The 24,492-nt window shown below is 43.8% G+C and overlaps 2 protein-coding genes and 1 non-coding gene across 5 annotated transcripts; 2 read left to right on the top strand and 1 right to left on the bottom strand.

The window, feature by feature from the left end:
- Positions 1-5,129: 5,129 nt before the first annotated feature.
- LOC133910361 (small nucleolar RNA Z247) lies at positions 5,130-5,269 on the bottom strand. Its single transcript, XR_009908530.1, has one exon. It is a non-coding gene; the product is annotated as a small nucleolar RNA Z247 (small nucleolar RNA).
- Positions 5,270-9,818: 4,549 nt separating this feature from the next.
- LOC133909833 (transcription factor RAX2-like) lies at positions 9,819-11,393 on the top strand. Its single transcript, XM_062352380.1, has 3 exons — positions 9,819-10,367; positions 10,467-10,596; positions 10,699-11,393. The coding sequence occupies exons 1-3, from the start codon at positions 10,232-10,234 to the stop codon at positions 11,174-11,176; spliced, it is 744 nt and encodes a 247-aa protein (XP_062208364.1). The 5' UTR covers positions 9,819-10,231; the 3' UTR covers positions 11,177-11,393.
- Positions 11,394-16,331: 4,938 nt separating this feature from the next.
- Positions 16,332-24,481, top strand: LOC133898441 (serine/threonine-protein kinase Aurora-2-like). Of its 3 annotated transcripts, XM_062339145.1 has the most exons (11): positions 16,332-16,475; positions 17,290-17,398; positions 17,543-17,675; positions 21,860-21,970; positions 22,575-22,721; positions 22,813-22,908; positions 23,003-23,098; positions 23,183-23,279; positions 23,419-23,536; positions 23,961-24,033; positions 24,132-24,479. In XM_062339145.1, exons 2-11 carry the CDS (start codon positions 17,382-17,384, stop codon positions 24,231-24,233), a joined length of 990 nt encoding a protein of 329 aa, XP_062195129.1. In that variant the 5' UTR covers positions 16,332-16,475; positions 17,290-17,381; the 3' UTR covers positions 24,234-24,479. The 3 variants fall into 3 exon arrangements, with proteins under 3 accessions (XP_062195129.1, XP_062195122.1, XP_062195137.1); XM_062339138.1 differs by having other exon boundaries at positions 17,290-17,675; positions 24,132-24,481; XM_062339153.1 differs by lacking the exons at positions 16,332-16,475; positions 17,290-17,398; positions 17,543-17,675 and adding an exon at positions 20,842-20,960 and having other exon boundaries at positions 24,132-24,477.
- Positions 24,482-24,492: the final 11 nt, after the last annotated feature.

The following is a 24,492-nucleotide window of genomic DNA, read 5'->3' as shown; positions in this document are numbered from 1 at the left end:
CATTGATAGGGTATATTGTATACCTGATGGACAACTCCGGATATTACGGATCCAAATTTGCGAGACCTAATATACTTGAAGATCATGAATAGCTGTACTAGGAAGGTCTTGATCGGGTTAACCAATTCGAGTATGACTAGTATCCAAACTGTATTCAACTGTCTTGCCTTAACCGACAAGATGAAAGACTCTATCGATTACGATTGGGACTAAGGCGGCGCTAGGACCCCTTTGTAAGGCAGGGACCTTGACCCCCAGAAGGACGATAGAACAACACCTACACAACTCGACGCAAGCATCAAGACCCTAGTTTTGGAGATACTTAGCGACTTCAACTTTAGATTAGTTTAAATATGATCTACTCTATTGTAATAGGTTTAGCCATCTTGTTTGTACTCGTGATAATCCATATACAGCATCATCCACATAGGATGTAGGGTATTACTCCACTTCGGTGGCTCAAACCCGTATACATTGTGTGTTTTGTTTCCTACTCGATCCCTAATCTCAAAGGTACCCTAGTTCAATTACAGACATATTGTCAGGAACTAATCTTCGACATGCCATGCTCGAGTGAGAAGGTTGGACGCTCTGGCCTTCTTTGCTATTGCCATCCATCCTGGTGAGTCCATGTGCTCCCTTCTCCCCCTCTACTGTTCTTTCTCCCCGCCATCTGGTAATTAAGATTAATTACTATATAACCTTGGTTACTGTTGTAGATTAGGATATTTAATCTAACATTTAAGTATATAAATCATCTAGAATTATGCAAGGAAGGAACTAAAGGCGAGGCCTGATGATGAAGAACTTAGGAGACTTGAACAACAAGACCAATCGTGAATTGATCTTCATCAAGGCAAGTCCAACCTCCTTGATCATGTTAAACCCACGTTTGCAATAATATATTGATCAAACTTAAAACCTGACTTATTATCGCATGTGTTATGTATTATGCTATTTCAACTACTTGCAGTAGTTACATCCTATCAAACAATTGCCATGCCTTAAATGTCATTATCCAAAATACACATCATCATAGGATTACCTGTCATTATCTATAATAACGTAGGATGACACCTTGATATCTAGTATGGTTAGGATTGAATACATCTATTATGATATGTCTCTCGTGGAATGCATCTCCTTTGAGATGTTGCTTCACTGAATAATCATTTCAACTCATATACCCTGAATCTTTCATGATTGAAGAATCCTTGATAATCATGTGGGATATGGTGAGTGTGAAAGTGCATCTAGGCCCCCTAAGTGGGTTTTGGCTTATTGATGACAAAACAATTAAGGAACTAATATGTTTATCGAAGCTATGAACAGGTCTTAGTCTCAATTGTGAAGACTCATGACGATTGACACCCCTCGAAAAGAAAAGAGAAGCAATGCGTAGTACTCAATAAGATTTAAATTATTCTATCTTTGAAATTGAGTCTAGGTTAGCCGTACTATTAAGAGGGTTGCATTTGTTAGCTTTTATGGTGCCTCAATGCTCAAAATAACCTTTAGAACCAATAAGTTAAGAGACACATTCATCCACGGACACCGAGAAATATTGGCAGAGTTTACTGAGTCCGGAGTCTCTGAGAAAGACTCCGCCAGAAGAGTCTCGGTTCCGAATATTTTTTTAATTGTCCGGAGTATCCGGTGTTCACCGGACACTCCGGTAGTTGGTGAATTTTTAGCCCAGAGTCTCCGAGGGAGACTCTGCCAGGGGTCGCTCGGTTAAGCATTTATGGTAGAAAAATGCCAGAATCTCTGGTGTTCACTGGATACTCCGGTAGGAAAATGTTTTTGGCCGGAGTCTCCGAGAGAGACTCCGCCAAGGGTCGCTCGGTTAGTATTTATTTTAAAAGGCCGGAGTCTCTGGTGTTCACCGGATACTCCGGTACCTGGGGAGGCCGGAGAGTCCGGCAAATCTCTGGACTTTCTCTCTGTGGTAACTAAGTCTGGGCCGGAGACTCCGGGCAGTATAACAGAACCGTAATGGCTAGTTCTGACACAGTTCTGACACCGTTCTGATGCCGTTTTGGATTTTAGGCTAGAGACTTCGGGGTAGGTATGTCAGAACAGTAACGACTAGCTTTTGAGGGTGAGCTATATATACTCCCACACCCCCAAGCATTAAAGGATTGCTGTTGCTGCTGAGCTCCACTTTTATAAAGCCTTCCAAGAGCATTTAAAAGCCCTCCAAACATCTCTAATGCCTAGTTTTTGCGCTAAATTCGTGAGATTGTGTTTGGAGTGAAGTTGAGTCAATTGAGCATTGAGTTCATCATAGAGCATATATTGTGATCATTTCTCTTGGAGTCTTGTGCTCCTAGACGGCAAGGCATCGCCCGTAGAGCACCCAATCATTGTGGAGTTCCATGGGAATTTTGTAATCGACATCGACTTGAGTAAGAAAATTCTAGCTTGAACTTTGTGGTCGCTAGAAGAGTATAGGGTTGAAAAGATCCGGCTCTTTGTGAGCTCCTCAACGGAGATGTAAGCACTTCTTTGTGAGGTGGTCGAACTCCGGGATAATCTCTTGTCTCATCATCTGTGCAATTTTAATTAGCTGTGTAGTTTTAGGATTTTTTTCCATACAATTAGTTTTTGTGATCGTCTTGCTAGTATCTCTTATTGTTTAAGCTTTGTGCTGATATTAAACAAGTATCACCTTTTAGACCTTAGTTGTACTTGCTTAACTTTAGTTGTTCTCAAGTTCCTGTATAGACCGGAGACTCCGGACTAGACAGGATACTCCAGATAGACCGGAGTATCCAACTTTCACCTGAGTATCCGACATCTGTTTAATCCGCTGGTTAGTTTTAATTTTCAGAAAAGCCTATTCACCCCCCTCTAGGCATCTTTAAGTACATTCAGAGTGGTGTGTAAAATAGGTAAAAACTATTTTGACGGGGGCAGTCAGAATAGTCCTTCGGTGAGGATGCTCTTAGGGGCTTAAGTTACCTGGTAGAATTCATTGCCAATTGAAGATTCCTGCCTTAGCCGTATAAGTACCGAATCATTACGTCACTATGCTAAACCACTCCAGTGTAACCATACATTCTGTATAGGCAAGACTTGACTTTTCTATCTTCCAACCAAACTAGACATCATACTAGGAGGTCAAGCAGGCAACAAGAACCCAATCATCTATCAGGGACTCACGAAGGAGTTTTCGCCCCAGCCACATCGATGGTCATCAGGGGACTGCACTCTATACGAGACCTGGAGCACTTGAGGGTTTCTCATAGAAAAGTCTGGCAAGAAAAGGTGAATTAAGTGTCTCGGTATGATTCGCTCCTCCTCTTGCAATAGTTAGAGGCTGACCATATCATGTGGGTACAGTGTACAACATCTACAGAGTGTAAAACTATTCGAATAGCTATATCTACGGTCATGGACATGTGAAGCAATGACCTCATTGATTAGACTCAGGGGTGCGTGTCTTTGATGAGTGAGTGTGTGAACTAGATGTCCGTATGATGAGATCACTAGCTCAATCTGCCAGGAGCTATATAGTATTAGAGGTACACCAGACACAATAACAGGGACTACGAAGTGAGGTGTAGCCCTTCTCAGGACCGAAAACCTCTCAGATATACCTTGTTGCTCATTTAAACTGTTTTAAAAGCTAAACTATCAAACCCTTGAAGTAGTACAAGACTTGTTGAGTACCTTCCGTACTCAGTCTTGCTGCTTTCAGATTGTTGAGATGAAGATCAATCTCAACCTAGTTGAAGTTAAAGAGAAGAAGTCTAAGGTCTCTTCCGCACCCAAGTTACCTATGGCATTGGATTTTTCTACTTGTTTCACTTCACTCCACTGTAGGCTTTTCTGCTTGGCTGGTCTTCCGTGAATCATTATCCATAAGACCATCTTTTGCCCCTTTCATGTAATTATTTTAATCAAAGTATGTATTTGATATTATTTTGTTGAATTATATGCGTATCATCTACTTGATACAGGGACTAATATAGGAGGCACAGATGATCCAAGGTTGGGGTCCTAATAAAAGGTATGTATTTTTTTATACTCTCCACCCTAATCAGATTGCAACCACAAAATTTTCTTATCAAGAGTTCACTTGACGTGTTTTTGGAACTGAACAAACACTTATACTACATCATCTTTGCCCTTCAATAAATAAAGCCAAGTAAATATACTATAATCATAAAAAAAGCTCATATATTACTTGAACCCATTTACAGATGTGTGTGCAGGACTCCAAACATAAGAGTGTACAAGTTATAGATGTGAAGATGATACATTATTGGACAAATGAAAGAGAAGTTGATGTATTTTTCTGGACTGACAAGGACTACAAGCAGAGTTTTTATAGTGTGAAGTGGGGACTGGAATATTTTTGAATTGCAACACTTGCTGAACTATGGTAGGAGATGGATGCCCCAATCTGTAGTGCCACTGTTTAGTGGTGGTTTTAACTGCAGATAGAGACTTTCTTGAACTGGTGGTGGCTGGTGTGGGCAAGGGGTACAGACAACCTTCACATTTACCTTGGTGAAGAAGAGTCCCCTTGGCCGGTATAAGGTAAAATTTGGGATGAAATTCAAAGATAACATTGTTATCAGTAGTGAACTTATGAACTGAGACAAGATTCTTTGTAGTTTTAGGCATATGAAGAATATCTTTTAGATGCATGTGGAGTGATGTACTAGAGTGACCAATATGAGCAATGTGTATACCTGAGCCATTTGCACTCGGCACCTGATCTTTGGCAGCATATTTCTTCAAAACAGTGAACCGATCAAGTTCACTGGTCGCATGATCAGTTGGTCCAGTGTCTATATATTAATTGGGGTCAACACTGTAGCTTGGAGTTATGGCAACAGCCACAACACATGGTTCTTCCACTTGATAAGCATGATAAAATCTCTAGTAGCATCTTGTAGCCATGTGATTGGTTCTATGACAGATCTAACACGACTGCTCGTTGTTGTTGTTGTTGTTGCCGCTTGAATTGTTGTTATAGTTTGAAGAGGAGGGTAGCTCACAGCCCCTACCACGACCACCACGACCATGGCCACCTATGTGATTGCTATTGTTGCCACGCACAGCCGAGTTAACTGAGAACCCAGTTTGTGCAGCTGAATTATGGTGATCTATGCACATCTCAAAGGCCATGTGATGTTCATACACATCATCAAAGGTAAGATCATCAACTCTGAGTGGTCAGTGAAGTAACAATTGAATCATATTTAGAATCAAGCCCCATGAACAGATAAGAGAAGAGCTCATCATCTCTGATTGGCTAACCAGCGGGCATCATGCAGTCAGCCAAATTCTTTACTTTGTGTTTGTAGTTTGTCATTGACGGATCACACTTTTGCACAGTAGAGAATTGGCAATGGATCTGCATTACCTACTATGGTAAGCTCAAATCTTGTCATATCTTCGCAGTCAACAACTGCTAGGATATGCCAATGGAAGCATCCAAGTTCTAGCTCAAGTCATCGTCAACAAAGATAAACGCAAGCCCAATCCAGAATATCAAGTCTGTGTTCAGTAAGATTAGCTCGTGTTGAGCATGCTGTTGTCAATACTCGTGCGAGATGTGCTATCACAAGTGATGTTCCTCACCACATTCCACGGGGTGTGGAGTTGCCTGCAGCGTATGTATGAAGGATGACCGAAGGATGGCGACGGGAGTAGGCCAACGGAGCTTGATGTCGCAGCAGCCATGGATGAATTTGGAGTTTTGGGAGAGCTAGACATTGTATGGGAGGTAGGCTCTTATACCACGAAAGAATCAAGAAAGAGGTATGATTTCCCGCACACCATATCGTTGTCAGGTTCCAACAATAGTAGTTGAAAAATTGTTCGGAGAACGGTTCCCTATTCAATGTGTGACAAGTCGTGCTAGCGATTCTAGAGGATTTAAAGAAGATCAGGGAGTAATTACATCATAGATTTTACTTAGTTACTAACTATTCTAGCAGGCCTGTACGTCGTGGATGAGTCATGAGACGAAGGAGCAGCAAGGAAACGATATTGTGTCAGACAATGAAGAAGCGAAGATAGTACCGGATACTCTGGTCTTGCAGCGATGCTTGCCAAACTGTTCCTGCCTGTCGGATGAGGTGCGAAAACTGAAACTCCAGAGACTTACCGTGCCACGGTCCCCAAACAAGCACCGTGCTCTTTCCAACACTGGTATTCTTTACCCTGAAAACCATCTCGCTTGCTCCTCATATATTTTCTCATTTTGACTGGTTGAGTTCCTACTAGTTACTCATAAAACAAAAACAAACAGTGGTTAAAAATGGCGCAGAGACTTTTACTAGGTCCCTTACACGGCAGTACGTAGTGATAACTGTTAGGAATTTAGCGGAAGTATCACCAGGATCATCAAGCCAAGCATAAGATCAACACACAAGACACGACACACAAGACCTTAGTGGTACCAGAGCCATGTTGAAAGATCAAGGAAAGGCACGATGATATGTTCCACACCGCGCAAAACTTGCACTGGTCTGTAGAAGGACGGCGCAAGGTGGAGCATGGCGGCGATCGACGACTCGATCGGTGGATTCGGACACTTCAAGTGGTATCAGAGCCATGAAGAAAGATCAAGGAAAGGCACGAGGATATGTTCCACATCGCGTAAGGCTTGCACGTGTCCGGAGAAGGACAGCGCAAGGTGGAGCATGGCGGCGATCGACGACTCGATCGGTGGATTCGGACACTTCAAGCGTGGCGGCTTGAACCGTCCGATGGGCTGCATCAATGGGGATCCATCCAGACGTGGAGATCGGGTTGATAGCGGCTGGGGCTGCTGTTCGATAGTGGTCGGTCAGACGTGATGGACAGTTTCGACGGTGCGGCTGAAAGACGTTGCGGACAAGGCAGCGGCTTCGACTCACGGTCTGGTTGACGGGCGGTCAATCTAGATCGGAGCGGCTGTTGTTTGCTCAAGGTGGAGCAGCGACAGCGATGGCGAAAGTCACGGTGGACTTCGGAGGCTCGTGTGACGTGGCTGACATGGACTCGTGCGGACTCGTTTGGCGTTCGGCTGTGTTGGCCTGAGGTGGAACACGTGAAGCTGCAGTAGGAAGCGGCTGGTTCCGAGACGTGGCCGAACAGGTGTCTGATTAGTTTAGCTGGCCGGCCCAGGGAGTCAGCGCGCGGGCCATGGTGGTGAGTAACGGAGAAAAGAAAAAAGGAAATTGGCAAGGCTTTGGTCAACAGCTTGTATGCATGCATGTAGGGTGCATGGGAGACATGCACACTATTTGGATTTAAAAAATCCAGCGTGATTGGCTTTGGAGGGCACACGTGCATGGCCTTATGTGATGTGTGTCTTCTAGCAAAGCATGCATGCATATGGGATTAAAATATTGCATGGTGATCGGTTGGAGTTTGCATGCGGTTTTGAATAAGGCTGAGACGGTTTGGAGCTCCAGGAGATTCGTGCGCGTGGCGGACGGAGACAACCAGTGCTGCTGGCGTGTACTGGATGGTTCGACTAACGTGCGGCAAGACGAGTGCAGTCGACGATTTCTGATCAAGGGGCGCGAGCATGGGAGCTGGAGGCGCGAAGAGGGCGCGGTGTGCGGGATTTTTTTTTTCCGCGTCACCGGCCGTGTATGCGCGGGAAACGGCAGGACGCGCGAGAGCTGGCGTGAACGATCGGGAAAGCAGCTAGTTTTATCGGGACACGCGTACGGACATGAGTCCGAATAGTACTCGGTTGACTGAGACTCCGATCAGGACACGGAACAAATCGTTTTGGAGTCGGTTCGGAGGATGCGGCTCGGGAAATAAATACCAGCTGTGGCCGACGGGAATAGAAGCGCAGCAGCAGAACGCAGAGGCAACCGAAGTAGAAGTCCATAGGATTGCGGGAAAATTGCAATTGTGCTGTTCGTGAACTGTTGCTTGTGACGGTTGACGGCGAACGGCGGGCGGCGATCGAGCGGGTCGGCTTCGTCGTGTGCAAGCGGCGTGGCAGTCGACGGTGCTTGAGAGCGGCAGATCGTGCACGGGCGGTGTACGAGGCGGGCGTACGCGCGGTTCGGCGTGGCGGTGTGTCCACGCGGGGCGCAGGTACGAGCGTGCGGAGGCTCGTTCAGCACACGTGAGCGGGATTCGGCGGTCTGCGGCAACAGGCAGATGGCGTCGATGGCTTCCAAATTCGAGGTGATGAGATTTGACGGGACTGGCAACTTCGGGCTTTGGCAAACAAGAGTGAAGGACTTGCTGGCGCAGCAGGGGATCCTGAAGGCTCTTAGCGACAAGAAGCCAGTCACGGTAGATGATGACAAGTGGGAAGAGATTCAAGCACAAGCGGCGGCGACAATAAGGTTGTGTCTCTCCGATCAGATCATGTACCATGTCATGGATGAAACATCACCTAAGAAGATTTGGGATAAATTAGATGATCAATTCATGTCCAAGACATTGACTCGGAAGCTGTATCTGAAGCAAAAACTGTATGGGCTGAAGATGCAGGAGGGGTCAGATCTTGCTGAGCACGTAAACGTCTTTAATCAAGTTGTCGCTGATCTTATGAAGGTGGAGGTGAAAATTGATGATGAAGACAAGGTGATTATTCTTCTGTGTTCCTTGCCAAGGTCTTATGAGCACTTGGTCACAACATTGACGTATGGTAAAGAGGCAGTCAAAGTGGATGATATTCTTGCGGCGTTGTTTGCTCATGAACAAAGGAGGAAGAACAATGCTGGTGAGAGTTCATCTGGAGATGCTTTTTTCGTCAAAGGTGATCGAGGCAGGGAGACTAACAAGAAAAAGAAGAAGAAGGGACCACAGTGCTATAAATGCAAGGATTGGGGACATGTAAGGAAAGATTGTCCAGAACTGAAGAAGGGTGTGGCAAATATTGTGGTTTCCAAGAAAGATGACTCGGATAGCGATGGTGATCTTCTCGTACTATCAAGTGAAAAGTCTTGTGGTGAAGCATGGCTGTTAGATTCGGCGAGTTCATATCATGCAACATCAAACAAGGAGTGGTTCTCTTCATACTCTGAAGGTGATTTTGGTCTTGCTCGCTTGGGAGATGACACGGGTTACCGTGTTATGGGAGTCGGCAATATCAAACTGAAGATGTATGATGGACAAGAAGTGCTACTTGAGGGTGTGCGGCATGTGCCGGGACTTACGAAGAATCTAATATCGCTTGGATTACTGCATGGAGAAGGTTGGCTATATCAGGCGATGTCAGATAAGAAGACCTTGAATGTGATGCAGGATGGCAAGACTGTGATGATAGGTGAGAAGATAGGAGGTCATCAATACAAGCTGAAAGGTGAAATCATGGAGGTGGGAGCTGCAAATTTTGCGGAATACGTTCCTAGCGGCGAGGCATCCTTGTCGGACTGTTCAGGATGAGCAATAGAGATAAACGGCTCAAATCTAGGTACACGGAGGTTCACACATGGCAGACTCAAGTTGGCGTGCATATTCGTCAAGGTGGAGTTTGTTGGAATATGTGTCGAATATGTGTATATGGTAGGTTACAGATAGACTTGAGTTGTAATTGGGTGGGATTAGGATTAGAGTTGTAGTCGAACTCTAATTCCGGGCCTTTAAATAGAAGGCACCACCGTTGTAACCATGGTAAGACGAAACAGTTGGGGAGGAGCGCCCGTAGTCATGCCCCGAGGATGTAGGCAACTTGGCCGAACCTCGTTACAACGGTGGTGCCTTCTATTTAAAGGTCCGGAATTAGAGTTCGACTACAACTCTAATCCTAATCCCACCCAATTACAACTCAAGTCTATCTGTAACCTACCATGTACACATATTCGACACATATTCCAACAATAACCTCTACTAGCACATGGTGGTAAATTTACACGGTTAATTTACTGTTTCCTTTTGTCTGTGTGTGTGATCAACTGATCATGTGAGACCAAAAGTCAGTTGATCCAGTGATCCTTTATCCTGACCAGGACTAGTAATAAGTAATTTGATGCACTAGCACTACTATCACTTCATGTCAGTAAATTGATCAACACTGGATCATGTCAGTGATACCAAAAGGTAGAGAGAGAGAGAGAGGGTCCAATCACCAATTGTTCCAACGAACGACAGGTACAAGTACTACCTGCTCCCAGGCAGCACAACACTACAACAGCCAGTCCTCTTCTTGCCCTCTCTTCTCTTCCTCCTGCGCGTAGTGTGGTAGATAGGAGTCTAGGGGCACGCAATCTGAAGCGAAGGGTTGGGTTGGTGGTGTGGAGGTGGGGTGTCCATGGGAAGGAAGCCGTGCTGCGACAGGGCGGCCGTGAGGCGGGGGCCGTGGTCGCCGGAGGAGGACGAGGCGCTGCGCAGCTACGTCCGGCGACACGGCAGCGGCGGCAACTGGATCGCCATGCCCAAGAAAGCCGGTGAGCTCTCTGATCCTCCCTCCCATCCCATGCATGCATGACTCGCGGGCCCGCAGCTGTTAATCTTGATGGATGCATGTGTCGCCGGCCGCCCCGAAGGGCTCAAGAGGTGCGGCAAGAGCTGCAGGCTGCGGTGGCTCAACTACCTCCGGCCGGACATCCGGCACGGCGGCTTTACCGACGAGGAGGACGCCATCATCATCTCCCTTTATAGCCAGCTCGGAAGCAAGTGAGTACTCTTCTGACCTCTCTCTCGATCAAGAAAACAAGAAGCAAATGGAGCTTCTCGATCGTTTCTTGCCATGCCTCTCCGTGACCAACGTGCGCGCAGGTGGTCGCTGATAGCGTCGCAGATGGAGGGGAGGACGGACAACGACGTCAAGAACTACTGGAACACCAAGCTCAAGAAGCGCTTCGCTGCCGCCGCGGTGGCCTCGACCCCTTCCCCACCACCCCTCTCGCGGCTGCCGGCGCCGGGCCCAGCACATGTGGTCACGCACGCGTCGCTGTTCTCGCCGCTCGCCATACCGACCGTGAAGACTGAGACGTACACCTGCGACGACTTCCTGGCGCCGGCAGCGCTTCGGGATCCGTTAGCTGCCGGCGGGTGCGCGGACGCCGCCGACGGCTCCACCTCGGCCTCCGCGGCGTCGTCAGCGTCCAACTGGTCGACCGACAACGGTGCTGCCAACGCCGGCGAGGGGTTGTTCCTGGACTTCTGCGCGGGCTCCGACCTTGGCGCCGCTGACCTGCTCCAGCTTCCCGGTGGCTACTACTACCCTCTCGATCCGAGCTTGTCTCTGGTATAGCTCCCCTGTTCAAACGACAGTAGCGGTAGGATCAGTACACGTCGACACATGTGCATGTTCTTGGCATCGATCGGTCACATGTTTAACCAAAGCACGCCTTATCATCGCTTCTTCAGGCCGGTGATGCATGCTGGTCACGTCTTGTCTTCATGAGAAATTTCCGGTGAAAATTTAAGTAGCCATGAGGAAAGGAAAACTACTTGTGGTTCAAATGAAATGTGGTGTTCATGCAGAGGAAAATTTTCTGCTGTCTGTGCTGTTCATATTTTGTGCTGAAGCCTGGAGAAGCTGTTTGCCGAACCAATTCCATCGCACCACAGTTCTGTGCTGCAAAACGGTTGTGTTGCTGTGCTTGTTTTCTGATGCATAGCATGTGAATCAGTAAACGGTTGTGTTCCTTTCACAAAATTCGCATGTGAATCAAGAACGATCATAAGATTAGCTTTCGTGCATGATTTGCTCCGCCCGGTCTCCAACTTGGCGATAAGATCACAAGGTTCTCTCTCTCTCTCTCTCGGAAAAAGAAATTGGAAGGGTCCTCCAGAGAACAAAACTGGATGAATAGAGCCCATGCAAAGGAATATATGAAGCACATGGTTAATTAAATAAAGTGAGGGCTATTCCAATCAGCAGGCTTTAGCTCGATCAATCAGAGAATCATAGGTGCATCAGGCCATCAGCTGACAAAAGGAAGATAAAGTACTCACCCTCACTCAACTTGAGAAAGCAGTTCTGGTTGATTCATGCACAATGGCATGAGGATCGATGTACTGTGGCGTAAGAAATTCAGCAGTCGGAATCAGAGAAGACGATGATGTCCGATTGCCCCTGTCTGCCTGTTTCTCCTATCTTTCTGCTCGCTCAGTGCTAAATGACTCGCAAGTTTTCAGTTTGGATCGATCTCCTCACCGGCCGGCCGGGCAAACAACCCATGCATTGTGCCTGGCCGTTCCGAACGCGTCAGGGAATCGGTGCAGACTGCAGATGCAGTGCATTGCAGGGAGTCAGGGAGATGCTGCTTTCTGCACCCCGATCGTACCCTGCCGGCTGCGGCGACCGGAGTCCTTGCCGGCGGAATCGCGTTGAACGTGGCCGTGAGCCGTCGCCCCACAAGGGAAGCACTGAAGCAGAACCACCTTATCTTTCTGCGAGCGACGTCATGTTCCTCCTTGTCTGCTCCATCTCTGCACACACTACACCCTGCTTTTTTTTTTTGTAGTACGAACCTGATCACTGCAATAAGCAGGTTCAAGTATTGCCGTCTCATCGTTGAGAAGAGGGAGATAACAATTCATGGATCGTTTAAAGAAAAAAGATCGAATAGAGAAAACTAGCAAGATAGTTCACGTTAATAGCATAATTAGTCTCGTTGTAATATTTTGTCACGATAACATTTAATTAATTATATTTTATATGGACTCTTTATTTATATATTTGATTTTTAGAATAACAATTCATGGATTGTTTAAGGAAAAAAGATCGAATAGCAAAAAACTAGCAAGATGGTTCACGTTAATAGCATAACTAGCCTCGTTATAATATCTTGTCATGATAACATTTGATTAATTATATTTTATATAGTCTCTTTATTTATATATTTGATTTTTAGAATAATTCAATTTTTTCTAAGACTATATTTGATATGGATGTTTCTTTTTTCTATTCTAATCCCAATTTCAATTATTGTTTAGTTTATTTTATTTGGACTTTTTTATTTAGATATTTTTTCCCAACCCTTATAAAATCGAATTGATAATTTTCTATAATTTTTAATTCTAGTTTTTGCTCTTTATGTGTCGTATTTGATATGGATTTTTTTATCTAGACCGTTATATATTCATAACAATAAAAAGTGGTCTAAATTATATTCTTTTTTTATTAATATAGTAATTTCATGATCTTAAAAGCGAACATGATGACTTCTTTTTTTCTTTCAAATATTAAGATAAGAAATATTTAATTTGTATTTTTGGCGTCCCCTAACAAAAATCCCTAGTCATATCCACTCAAAGCAACACCCAGCTAAGCTAGACAGGTCCCGTCAAGCACGAATAAGCCACCTTTTGCTCCGTGACGCTCAGAGCATGTTTGGTTCACAGCCTAATAATACCTAAGCTTATCATATATTTTCACATAAGTTGCTGCACTTATAATGGATAAAATTAGCGACACACTTTAAACTGCCTAATAGAATTGTGCCATATTTTCCTGAGTCTCTGACACATGAGGCCATCACAACAAGAAAGAAATATTGTCACAACTATAACGTTAAACCAAACGACAGTAGCCAAGTGGAATAAGATATGGCTACGAACCCAACATACTCCTAATCCTAATGTTTAAATAAGCAAGACTACATGAGAGTGGACTCGTAGTGACAGCGAAGGCCCACCGCCCTGCTCTTGTCATGAAGCTGATTTTCTAAATATTCCTGCAGACGATAGCGAAATAACATTTCTTAGCAACTCGCTGTTCAACTTAGTTGTTATATATACATCAATTTGCACCTTTCGTTAGGTCAAAGAATCACCGTACATGATGACCTTTGCAGATCGGCTCAAGTTCTACCGTATCAAGTCTTTGCTCATGTCTAGGTCGTCTGTGATTAAGTCTAACCTTTCACCCATCGAAATTTATGCAGTGTTTTTTTAGTTCAGGTCGAATTATTCACGGAACTTCAGTACTTGAAATACGTCCTCTGCCTAAAAGTTCAGACTTTATTTTGCCACAAGTTTTTTTAAAAAAAATCGTAACGTAGGATGAATGTACTTCAGTACTTGAAATACGTCCTCTGCCCAAAAGTTCAGACTTTATTTTGCCACAAGTTTTTTTTTAAATCGTAACGTAGGATGAATGTACTTCAGTACTTGAAATACGTCCTCTGCCTAAAAGTTCAGACTTTATTTTGCCACACGTTTTTTTAAATCGTAACGTAGGATGAATGTACTTCAGTACATGAAATACGTCCTCTGCCTACAAGTTCAGACTTTATTTTGCCATACTTTTTTTTAAAATCATAACGTAGGATGAAGGTACTTGTGCCATGTTTGTTTAATCTTTACTATTTAAAAATATATAGTGATTTCTAAGATAGACAGGTGGGTCCTTCCCGCTTCAGTGGGTCCTCCCCGCTTCGGCTCCTCGCCTCCTCCCGAGTAGAAAGTGAGTGCGCCGTCACCACTCCGCAACCATGGCCACGACCGCGCCCAGGCCCGGCCCGGGGGGGGGGGGGGGGGGGGGCGAGCGGGGTAGCCACCCTGGCTCCCCAAAACCTAGGGGCCCATTTATATATCCATAAACCGTAATCAGAGCCAATGTAGCTTCGAAACGTTCTCTCCACAATTGGCGGATGAGGCCGGCAGCCGTCGCATCCCGCAGCCCACTCATGCGTCACGCCAGTCGCTCCATCGGCTCGACCCATCTGGCCGTCTCCTTGCCGAGTTGTTGAGGGCGAGACTGCGAGACGTAGACACCCATCGCCCAGACAGCCGACGGCCGACAGGACAACGTCACGGCGAGATCGATTGGCGTTTGGCGTCTGGCGACTGACCAACGCGATCACGCCACGCGAACGGTGATTCGGTGAACCGTTGATCCGTACTCCGTCGCTGGTCGCCTGCCGTCTGCGGTGGATTGGATTCGTGGATTTGTGAACCGTCTGCGGTGAGTCCGACAGTCCGTTTGTCCGTGAATCCGCGATCAATTCCTAAAGTATACATATCTATTGTTAATTTGTTTCAATTTGCAGCGGGGAGATAGTGGCTCGTCTTAGTCGACGAATTGGTGATCGGTGACAACGGTGAGAGTGCGAGATGGTGACTTGGCCTAATTGGTGAGATAATTACTTTTCTTAGTTGTCTAATTGGTGATCCTTTTAGTACTTCAACCGTTAATGTATTTTTTTTTAATTTTCAGCATGTTCTTGAATCATGTCTTTTAGAAAGCATGCATTTGGTAGCGAAAAAAAGGAAAAAAAGAAACGAGTTGATGAGTTAGTGGAATCATAAAAGGGAACTATTGACAAATTTTTTAAGAGTAATACGAGCAGTTTAAAGAACCCGGATGAGTTGACGATAGTTGTTGTGGAGGAACAATCTAATGGGAATTCAGAAGACCAATGCCCTACAGAAGAAAATATTGATACCAATGGGGATGATAACAATGTGAGTGATCATGAGCATATATTTAATTCATCTGCTAGTGTTGATGAACAATCATTTTTTTTATGGATATCTATGATCCAAAAAATTAGGTAATCTTGATAACAAAGCAAATAACGTATTAGTCAAGAATGGACCTATAAGAGAAGAAAATCTTAAATTCTCTTTAGACGGTAACTCGAGACATTTTTCGTATGCTCATTATTTTAGAAAAATGAGCAATGGAAAGGTACATGACAGAAAATGGTTGGTTTATTCTAAGTTTGTTGACAAAGTGTTTTGCTTCTGTTGTAAGATTTTTAAATCTAACAATAGCAAGAGTTCATTAAGAGATAATGGATTTAGAAATTGGAGGTATCTCAACGAAAGGCTCAAATAACATGAAACTAGTGTCGAGCATATTACTAGCATGAACTCTTAGAATGAATTAAGTACTAGATTGAGCAAAAATAAAATAATTGACAAAGATTTCTAACAGAAAATCACAAAGGAGAAAGAACAGTTGAAGCAAATTTTGTTTTGAATAGTTACCATTGCAAAATATCTTGGTAAACGAAATTTGGTTTTTAGAGGATCCAGTGAGCAACTTTACAATAATAACAATAGTAATTTCTTAGCTTGTGTTGAGATGATTGTAGAATTTGATTTAGTAATACAAAATCAACTTAGATGTATTTAAAACAATAAAATTCAATAATATTATTTTGAGTCACTGTACTATATAAATATTTTAAAATATATATTTATTAAGATCTTATTTTTAATCTGTATTACTAAATTAAATTCTACAATTATCTTAACACAAGCTAAGAAATTACTATAGTTATCATTGTAAAGCTGCTCACTGGATCTCTAAAATATTATTTTGAGTTACTCTTAATCCACCGAAATATCAGGGCCGGCCGGCCACCGACCCTCCGGACTCCTCCCATTCCGTCACGGCCAACGCTTCCCCTCCTCCGCAGCCCACCCCGGAGGAGCTGGTGGCCCGCGCCATCGCCCCCGTTAAGCCCGCCTTCCTCCGCTCGCCGCCCGTCCCCGAGGCCCCGAAGGAGGAGGGCAAGGCCGCCGCCGCCGGTGGGGCTATCGTCGCGGCGGAGAAGAAGTCCAAGCGCCAGCTCAAGCGCGAGCGCAAGCAGGTAACCGCTGTAGCCGGCACAAGGTGCTTGCTTTAATGCCTGAGTGTCATGGAGCTCTGCTTGCTAGGTGCTTGTTGTAATGCCTATGCGCACCCGTGTAATTACTCTGCTTTTGGGTGCCATTTTTGGTGCTTCAGAACACCTGATTTCCATCTAGTGAGGATCAACTGGTAGCTACATGTAAAACACTTGTGGCATTTCAGGGTTTCTGCTTGTTATGTCGGTACTATTTCTTGTATTAAATTTTGTATTGATCATATGGAGATAGCTGCTTGACAACCATTGCGTTCTTGTTAGAAGGATCCATTTTTTTACCTCCATCACCTACTTATGGCTCTATTTAGTAAGCTGGATTATATAGCTTCATCCTTGCTTCTGTTGGTGTCGAGTCAACTGTTTTATATCCGAAGTTGGGAGTGACTTTGCACTACTGTGTTTCTTCTAAGTCCTAATGCTTGGTTGTAGTAAAATAACCATGTTTGATCATGCACTTATTATTTGGGGTTCCTATATGTTACTTGAAAAACCTGCAAGTTGGCCTGCCTTTCTCTATGTAATCATTTGTGAAATACCCATGCCCATACCTGCACTTAAGGCCCTGTTCCTCCCTGCAACGTGCTTTGCTTTGTGATCATAAATACCTGCATGCTTTATAGTGCGTGTTTATGCTCATGGCGTGCCATCTGTGCATGCGTATATACCGCTTTTATGCTGGCAACAGCCTTATTCCTTGTAGTTCTGTCAATTGTTTCCAGTTTCTTGTCAACTTAATTTGGGCGCTTATTTACTCCGCTGAGCTTATTATATTGTACAGGAACAAAAATCTACTTCTCATCTTTGAATACAAGTAGGGAAAAGTGGACTCTTGCAAATACGGTGCTTCTTGCCGTTTCAGCCATGACATAAATGCTTATTTGGCTCAGGTATTGTTTCCCTGAACTTAATCTGATCATTACTTATCGTGCACAGAAACCAGCTGACCTTGAAGGAACATGCCCATTTTCCGCTTCGGGGAAGTTGTGTCAGTATGGACTAACTTGTCGATTTTTTGGTACACATAAGGATAGCCTAGCTCCTGAAAATTGTCCAGAGGGAAGCCATGAGATAAATACTTTGAACAAAGATGTTCAAAAGCTCTTATGGAAGAGCAATTACAAATTCCCCAAGGCCAGTGCCCATATCAAGCTTCTTGGTCTTAAGGTATATTGTTAACTTTAAATTCTGGTTATCTCTCCGTCTGCCCAGCTATCTTTTTTCTCATGTATGTTGATTTTCTACAGTACACTAACATTATCTTCTATACATAATCTGTTTTCTTGGAGCACTATGCATTCATTTTCATGGTGTGTATACATTTGGTAGTGGTAAGCTCATTTCTGCATTGAGGAAAGTGCGCTGGCATAGTTTTTTTTTTTTTTTTTTGCATTCCCAACCTTAATGTACTTTTAGCTAGGGAAATTTGATGCTTGAACTATTGCAGTTTTCATTCTACTGCACGGGTGGTTTGGAGTAATGTATGCGATTATTGCCAAAATGTTACAGTAGATACATGACTATGTTAATCAAATTCACAATACTGTTTACATATTTCTGCTAATGTTTTAAAAATGGTGACTATACCATATCATTCTTTAGAACAATCTATGTCATATTTTCCCCATAGCAAATGATAACAATTAACAACTGTCATGTCAAAGAAAAGAGGAAAAAATGAATACTCTAAGCCTTTTCCAACTTTTCTATACTCTGCTTGCTGCCACTTCTGCTTATGCTTCCGCCTGTAAGATAGTTATGGAGAGGAGTCTGAGTTGCTGGTACGCTACTGCAGGTATATGCACCTGACAACAGGAAAAAAACCTCTATTGGTAACTTCTGTCTTGGATATTTGATGGTAGAAAGGGGTGTCATTGAAAATATCAATGGCTGGTAGCAAACAAACAATATTTTTTTTCAGGAATTAAAATCTATCTGTTTATTTGAAGCCCTATCTTGTATTCTTGATGTTGATAGGTAAGGGCATGTTTGGTTTCTTTACCCACCTTTGCCTCAATGTTAGCGGACAAGAAGACATATTTGGTTCCCTTGCATGGTTTGAATCTGGGCAATGTGGGCAAGGATTTCCTTACTTTTGACCGTCTCCTATTAGGGTTTTCCTTACCCAACCTTGCCCATGAGCATGGCTAGGCAAGGTTCGGAAAAAAAACCCAAATATGTGCCCAATAGTTATAAGACCCTGGAGGAAATTTCATTTGTTCAACACGTGGCAAATGATAGATATCATAGTTCTGTTGGTTTATAGAATCTATTTTAGGGTACCGCAAATATGGAGTCAAGAATCTACTATGAACCCTGCAATGTATTATGAAGTTTCTGCTGCAACATGTGGTAGTATTGGTCTAGAATCTATCATTGTTGTTACTTTCTGGTCACTACCGAGGTATAATACGTTGATCTATTTTTGATCTGATTGATGCATTTATGATGCAAGATGTCAACAAGAATAAAGCAAAATATGTTCCAGATCGTCACGCAGCGCTACCCCGCTGTCCGTGCCCCCGCCCCACCCCCTCTATTCTCATTGCCACGATGATGACAGCGATGAGCACAGCCCCACCACCGCCTCTGCCTGATGCCCTTACCCTCTGACCCGGTGCTGCCCACCTTCCGCCGCTGCCGCCGCCTCTGGAAGCTCCCCTCCTGCACCTGTACAATTTTTTTATTTCCGTTGCAATGCACGGGTACTCAATTAGTAAAAAAAGAAATATACTTGTGCCGTGTTCAGCTCCCTTGGATTTCTGACATCCGATCCTCAGTCAACGGTTGGCACTTGTTCTGAAAATTTAACAACGAACTGTCTTGGCAAAATGTGTATGCATAGGAGGGATAGAGGAGACCTTAATCAAAAGTCAATGATCTTCCAAAACGCCAAGAGGCTCTGTTCGCCTGTTGTAATCAGGCGAATAGATTAAGTCACCCGAAATTGGGGTGTCTGACTTGGCCTCCAAAATTATAAGATGGGAGCAATTTCTTAGTAAGATTGTGATCCACTCCGTTATGTCATTATGTGCAGCATAACTGGTGGATAGGTAGCTTCTTGCGGTGTGTAACGTACTAGTATATATGTATAGATTCTAAGCCTGCATATAGGAAGCTGTATAGCACTATAATTATGATTCCAAACAGAAAAATATAGCACTAGAGTACAGAAAATACAGGCCTTGATTATATGTAAGTATATAAAGACGCACAAGTTGCACTTTTGCTAATATGTGAGCACTAGTTTTCTGGGGGATGCTGGATGTATTCAATGTACGTAGCGGCGGACGCAAACCCGGTGGGTAGGGCTCTCTTTTTTTCCTCCTCCATCTATACATCATCTTTCTTGTTTTTTTCTCTCTCCTGCACCTCAATCTTCAATAGAGTTTCAGCCGGTTGGGGTTTAGATCCGCCCTTGAGTGTATGTGACTTACATTCTAACAACATGTTCTTTTCTGAAGTGTTATCAAATCGGTTCACTTGTTCCTTGTTATGCGGCGGTATAGTTTTCTCATGGATGTAAATACTACAGCCGGAGTGCAAAACAAGCATGGATTTGTGCCATAGGGTCATAGGGAGGACAACATGTGCTATAATCTACATCGATATATGTGTTTAGTCACATCTTCATAAAAAAATTGAATATTGAACCATGATATGCCCTTTCAAAAATAAAAATAAAAATTGAGAGGGATGTGAAACTCTCTTCTCGAGGATCTGTAAAACTGAAGGCCCACTATTCTATAAGGCCCGCTAATACCATTATTGTAGGAACTTTTAAATTTTTATATTTTTCAAATAAAAAATTGCAACTATATCTATCTGATTTGAAAAATTACAAATTTAGACTCTCGCACGTTGGAAGATCTCTAAAAATTTTCAGCTCAAACAATTACTTGTGCAAATCATATTTTTGTTTAAATTTTTTTAAGTTAGATGATAGCATCGTCTACATGATTAAAAAATTTATGACTATTTCAATAGTATTTTGAATTTTAAGAGCATTAGAATATAATATTTTATATTTTTAAACATGTCATCTATTGGAGGAGCGACAAGGCAGACAGGAGTCTAGATTTAAAAATTTCAAAACAGCGTATATATTGCAATTTTTTATTTAAAAAATAAAAAAAATCATTATTGTAGCAGCTACATCCCATTTTTCAGGTTGGCCCATTAGAGCCCAGCCCAGGTTCAGCTCGCATCTCAACGCAGGCGAGAGTCCAACCAAACGGCTCGCAGGCCCGCACGTGAGGCAGCCTGCCAGCGGGGCGAGCGGAGCGAAGGATTCGACCGTTGCGTTCTCCACCCAGAACTTAAAAGTCCCCCGCGCCCGAGCTCCCGATCCCAAATCCCCTAGTTCCAAACTCGCCTCGCCGCTCCCTTCTCCTCCGCTCCGCTCCTCCAGCCATGGCCATCGCCACCGAGTCGCGCGGCAGCGAGGACAAGGTATACCCATCCTGCTTGACCTCCTTTCCCTCCTCCTTCCCGCCGCCCTCGCGGGATATTTGGGCCTCCTCCTCCCCCCACCCTCGCGGGATATTTGGGGGCCTCGGTGCGTGGTGGTGGATTCGTGAGATTTGGCGAGCGATTAGCGAGTTGGTAGCCTTGGAGTGGTTGATGATTATCGCGTTCGTGGTCGAATTGGTGGGGTTTTGGTCCCCGTTCCGCCGAATCCAGGGGATTTCCCTCTTTTTTAGGGGTCATGTGAGCTCGTTGACGCGGCAGGGTCAAGGAGACATTTCTTTTTTTTCCTGGGCGTAATATTTAGCGGGGTATGTAGATTAAGTAATCGTTGCTTTATTTGTTGTCCGCGTTCCATTTTCCCAGAAAATTTTTGGCGGCATAAATGGTTAGGGTTTGATCTAAAGTCGTGCTAGTTTCCGTGTCCCCTTTTGTTGATTGTTCAAAAATTGCGTCTAGGGTTAAACGAAGTCAATTTTTGGCCATATATGTTTATGGTTTACGAGATCCTTCGGCTAGTATTTTACCGCTTCAATTTATTCTCGGTCTGGCCAGCCCTGAATCTCGCTCCATTTGGGTGATTTTCTTGTATCTAGACTTTAAAGGGTTAGTAAACTGGGATTCATGAGTATTTCGGCTTCTACTGATGGTTTGCTTGGTTAAAAGTTGCACCTTCAGGGTACTGTAGTGGTTGCAAGTTTGGTATCTGGGATTCGGGGGTATAAACCCCTGCAGTGTATTTCGGCTTCTACTGATGGTTTGCTTGGTTAAAAGTTGCACCTTCAGGGTACTGTAGTGGTTGCAAGTTTGGTATCTGGGATTCGGGGGTATAAACCCCTGCAGTGTAATGTAACGATAATGACGCCTTTTGTTGCCTTTTGCAGGCTTCAGCACATGCAAATGAGGAGAAGCAGTGGGTGCTGTCTGATTTTGAGGTTGGGAAACCGCTTGGGAGGGGCAAGTTTGGCCATGTTTACCTGGCCAGAGAAAAGAGGGTAAATGAGATGTTTAAGCTTTCTTCTGTCTACTTGGCACTGATTAATTCGGTGTCCTAACTTAGGTGAAAGATTTGCTGCACTGAGATTGCTGAGAGGAGCTGGTTAGCTCAGTATTGTAACATTTAGTACTAGCTAATGGTGTAATCAGAGCTCAGATCTACTTGTTTAACAGTAATTATGGCGCTGTTACACCCTTTTGGTTTATAAGCTCGAAGTAGATATTGATCTACACGATTCTGTTTTTCCATCTGAGTTCAGAAGCTTAATATTTGAAACTGACTACTGACTTTTGTGAGTTTAGTTTACAGCAATCTCGTTTGTTGTAGAAGTTCTTATGCTGTATAGTAAGATATAAGTATAGCTACATGTTCCGTATAACTATTTCATTATGTCGTGTTTATATTTACCCTTAGAAATGGCAGGGCCATTATGTACCATGAAAATCAATGCACAGTTCATGTGGTCCTAACTGGATCAACAGTAAACATGTTCAATGTGAACGCTGGAGACCTAAAATGCATGGTTTATAATGCCCATTTTGCTTTATCTAGTCATTCCAGTGAGCAGCTTGAGCTTACAATATTTCTTTCTATGAAAACAGAGTAATCAAATTGTGGCTTTGAAAGTTCTTTTCAAGAGCCAACTGAGACAATCTCAGGTGGAGCATCAGCTCCGCCGTGAAGTGGAGATTCAGAGCCACCTCCGCCACCCCAATATTCTACGCCTGTATGGTTACTTCTATGATCAGGTACAGATATACACAGCTCTAATATTGTGTTACCACTGCTTCATTTATACACCAGTTTTGTCATCATCTATTTGCCATACGGAATTCGCAGACCCGTGTTTACTTAATCTTGGAATATGCTGCCAAAGGAGAACTGTACAAGGAGTTGACGAGGTGCAAGAATTTCTCCGAAAGACGTGCAGCAACTGTAAGTTGATGCTCCACAACTCTGTACTTGGTGATTTCATCGATATCCCATTTTGCTCCACTAAAGTAGTAATGGAGGTTTCCTGTTTTTTTAGTACATTGCATCACTGGCAAGAGCACTCATCTACCTTCATGCGAAGCATGTAATCCATCGAGACATTAAACCAGAGAATCTTTTAATTGGAACCCAGGTACTTACATTGTGTTTTTGGCCTTATTGATCTGGGACTGTATGCTTTCAGGTACTTACATTGTTATATGTTTACATTGAACAGGGCGAGCTCAAAATTGCAGACTTTGGCTGGTCTGTCCACACCTTCAATCGAAGACGGACAATGTGTGGAACTCTTGATTACCTGCCACCTGAAATGGGTACTTTGCCAGCCACCTACTTACATTTCTTAATTGTTTCATGGTTTTTAAAAATTGCCGTAACTGTTGCACCTGTTCTAATTTTCTAGTGGCCTAGCTGTTTTTCCCTTGGCTCTAAAAACTGTTGTGGTCTGACCAGTTGAGAAGACAGAACATGATTATCATGTCGACATCTGGAGCTTGGGTATACTGTGTTATGAGTTCCTTTATGGGGTCCCGCCTTTTGAAGCGAAAGAGCATTCTGAGACATACCGAAGGTAAATCACAACTCTGAATCTCAGTATGCAGTGATTTTGTCACTAGCTCGTCTATATCATCCTCTATTAATCAAATGTTTTCCCTACCTTTCACGCCACCACTCTCATTTAGATGTTGTGCTGTGGATTATTTTTTTCTGACTTTGGAGCTACATGCTGCTAATTGGTATCATCTTTTGGCTACCTCGACAAAATGTTTCGGATTGCGAAGCAAATTTTGAAGTTATGCATAGTCCATGGTTTCTGCTATCTATCATTAGCGGTTTTGCACAACTCTACCACAAATTACATTGATCAAGGCATATGTTTAGCATCCTCATGGTTAAAAAACTACTAGTTCCACTTGTTTGTGAATCCTTAGCCTTCTTGTTTGTGACTTTTAAGCAACTTTTGTTTCTGAAACTGTCTTATTACTTACGTACAGGATAGTGAAAGTTGACCTGAAGTTTCCGTTGAAACCATTCGTTTCTCCTGCCGGGAAGGACCTGATTTCACAGGTAAGATGCTTCCGTCTTCCTTGTCTCAGTGTCGACCAGAAATGGTTGCTCAGAATTCAGATAGGCATCCGCTGGACCTCACCAATGTTTGTGTGCAGATGCTCGTAAAGAACTCGGCGCACCGGCTTCCTCTTCACAAAGTTCTTGAGCACCCGTGGATTGTTCAGAACGCTGACCCCTCCGGCGTGTACAGAGGGTAGAACACCGGCGGAACACTGCCTCCACTCCCTACAATTCGAGGGGAGTTCGATTCTTTTTACTGTTGTTGTGGCTTTGGCCCTGCCACTAATGCTTTTCTCGCCAAATCCCCCACCCCCGAGCTGTAACTTGTAGCGTAATGTGTATGTGTGTGCGTGATGCATGTGGCCTTGGTCATGTACGCCCTGTACTAATGTAGAATTTCCTACTGGACAACAACCTTACTGATCTATATGATATCGGTTCTAAGCCTCAGAATAC

This window comes from Phragmites australis, chromosome 2, assembly GCF_958298935.1.
Source record: "Phragmites australis chromosome 2, lpPhrAust1.1, whole genome shotgun sequence".
Classification (NCBI taxonomy): Eukaryota; Viridiplantae; Streptophyta; class Magnoliopsida; order Poales; family Poaceae; genus Phragmites; species Phragmites australis.
Note: the sequence above shows the minus strand (reverse complement) of the source record. Positions and strands in the feature narration are given on the sequence as shown.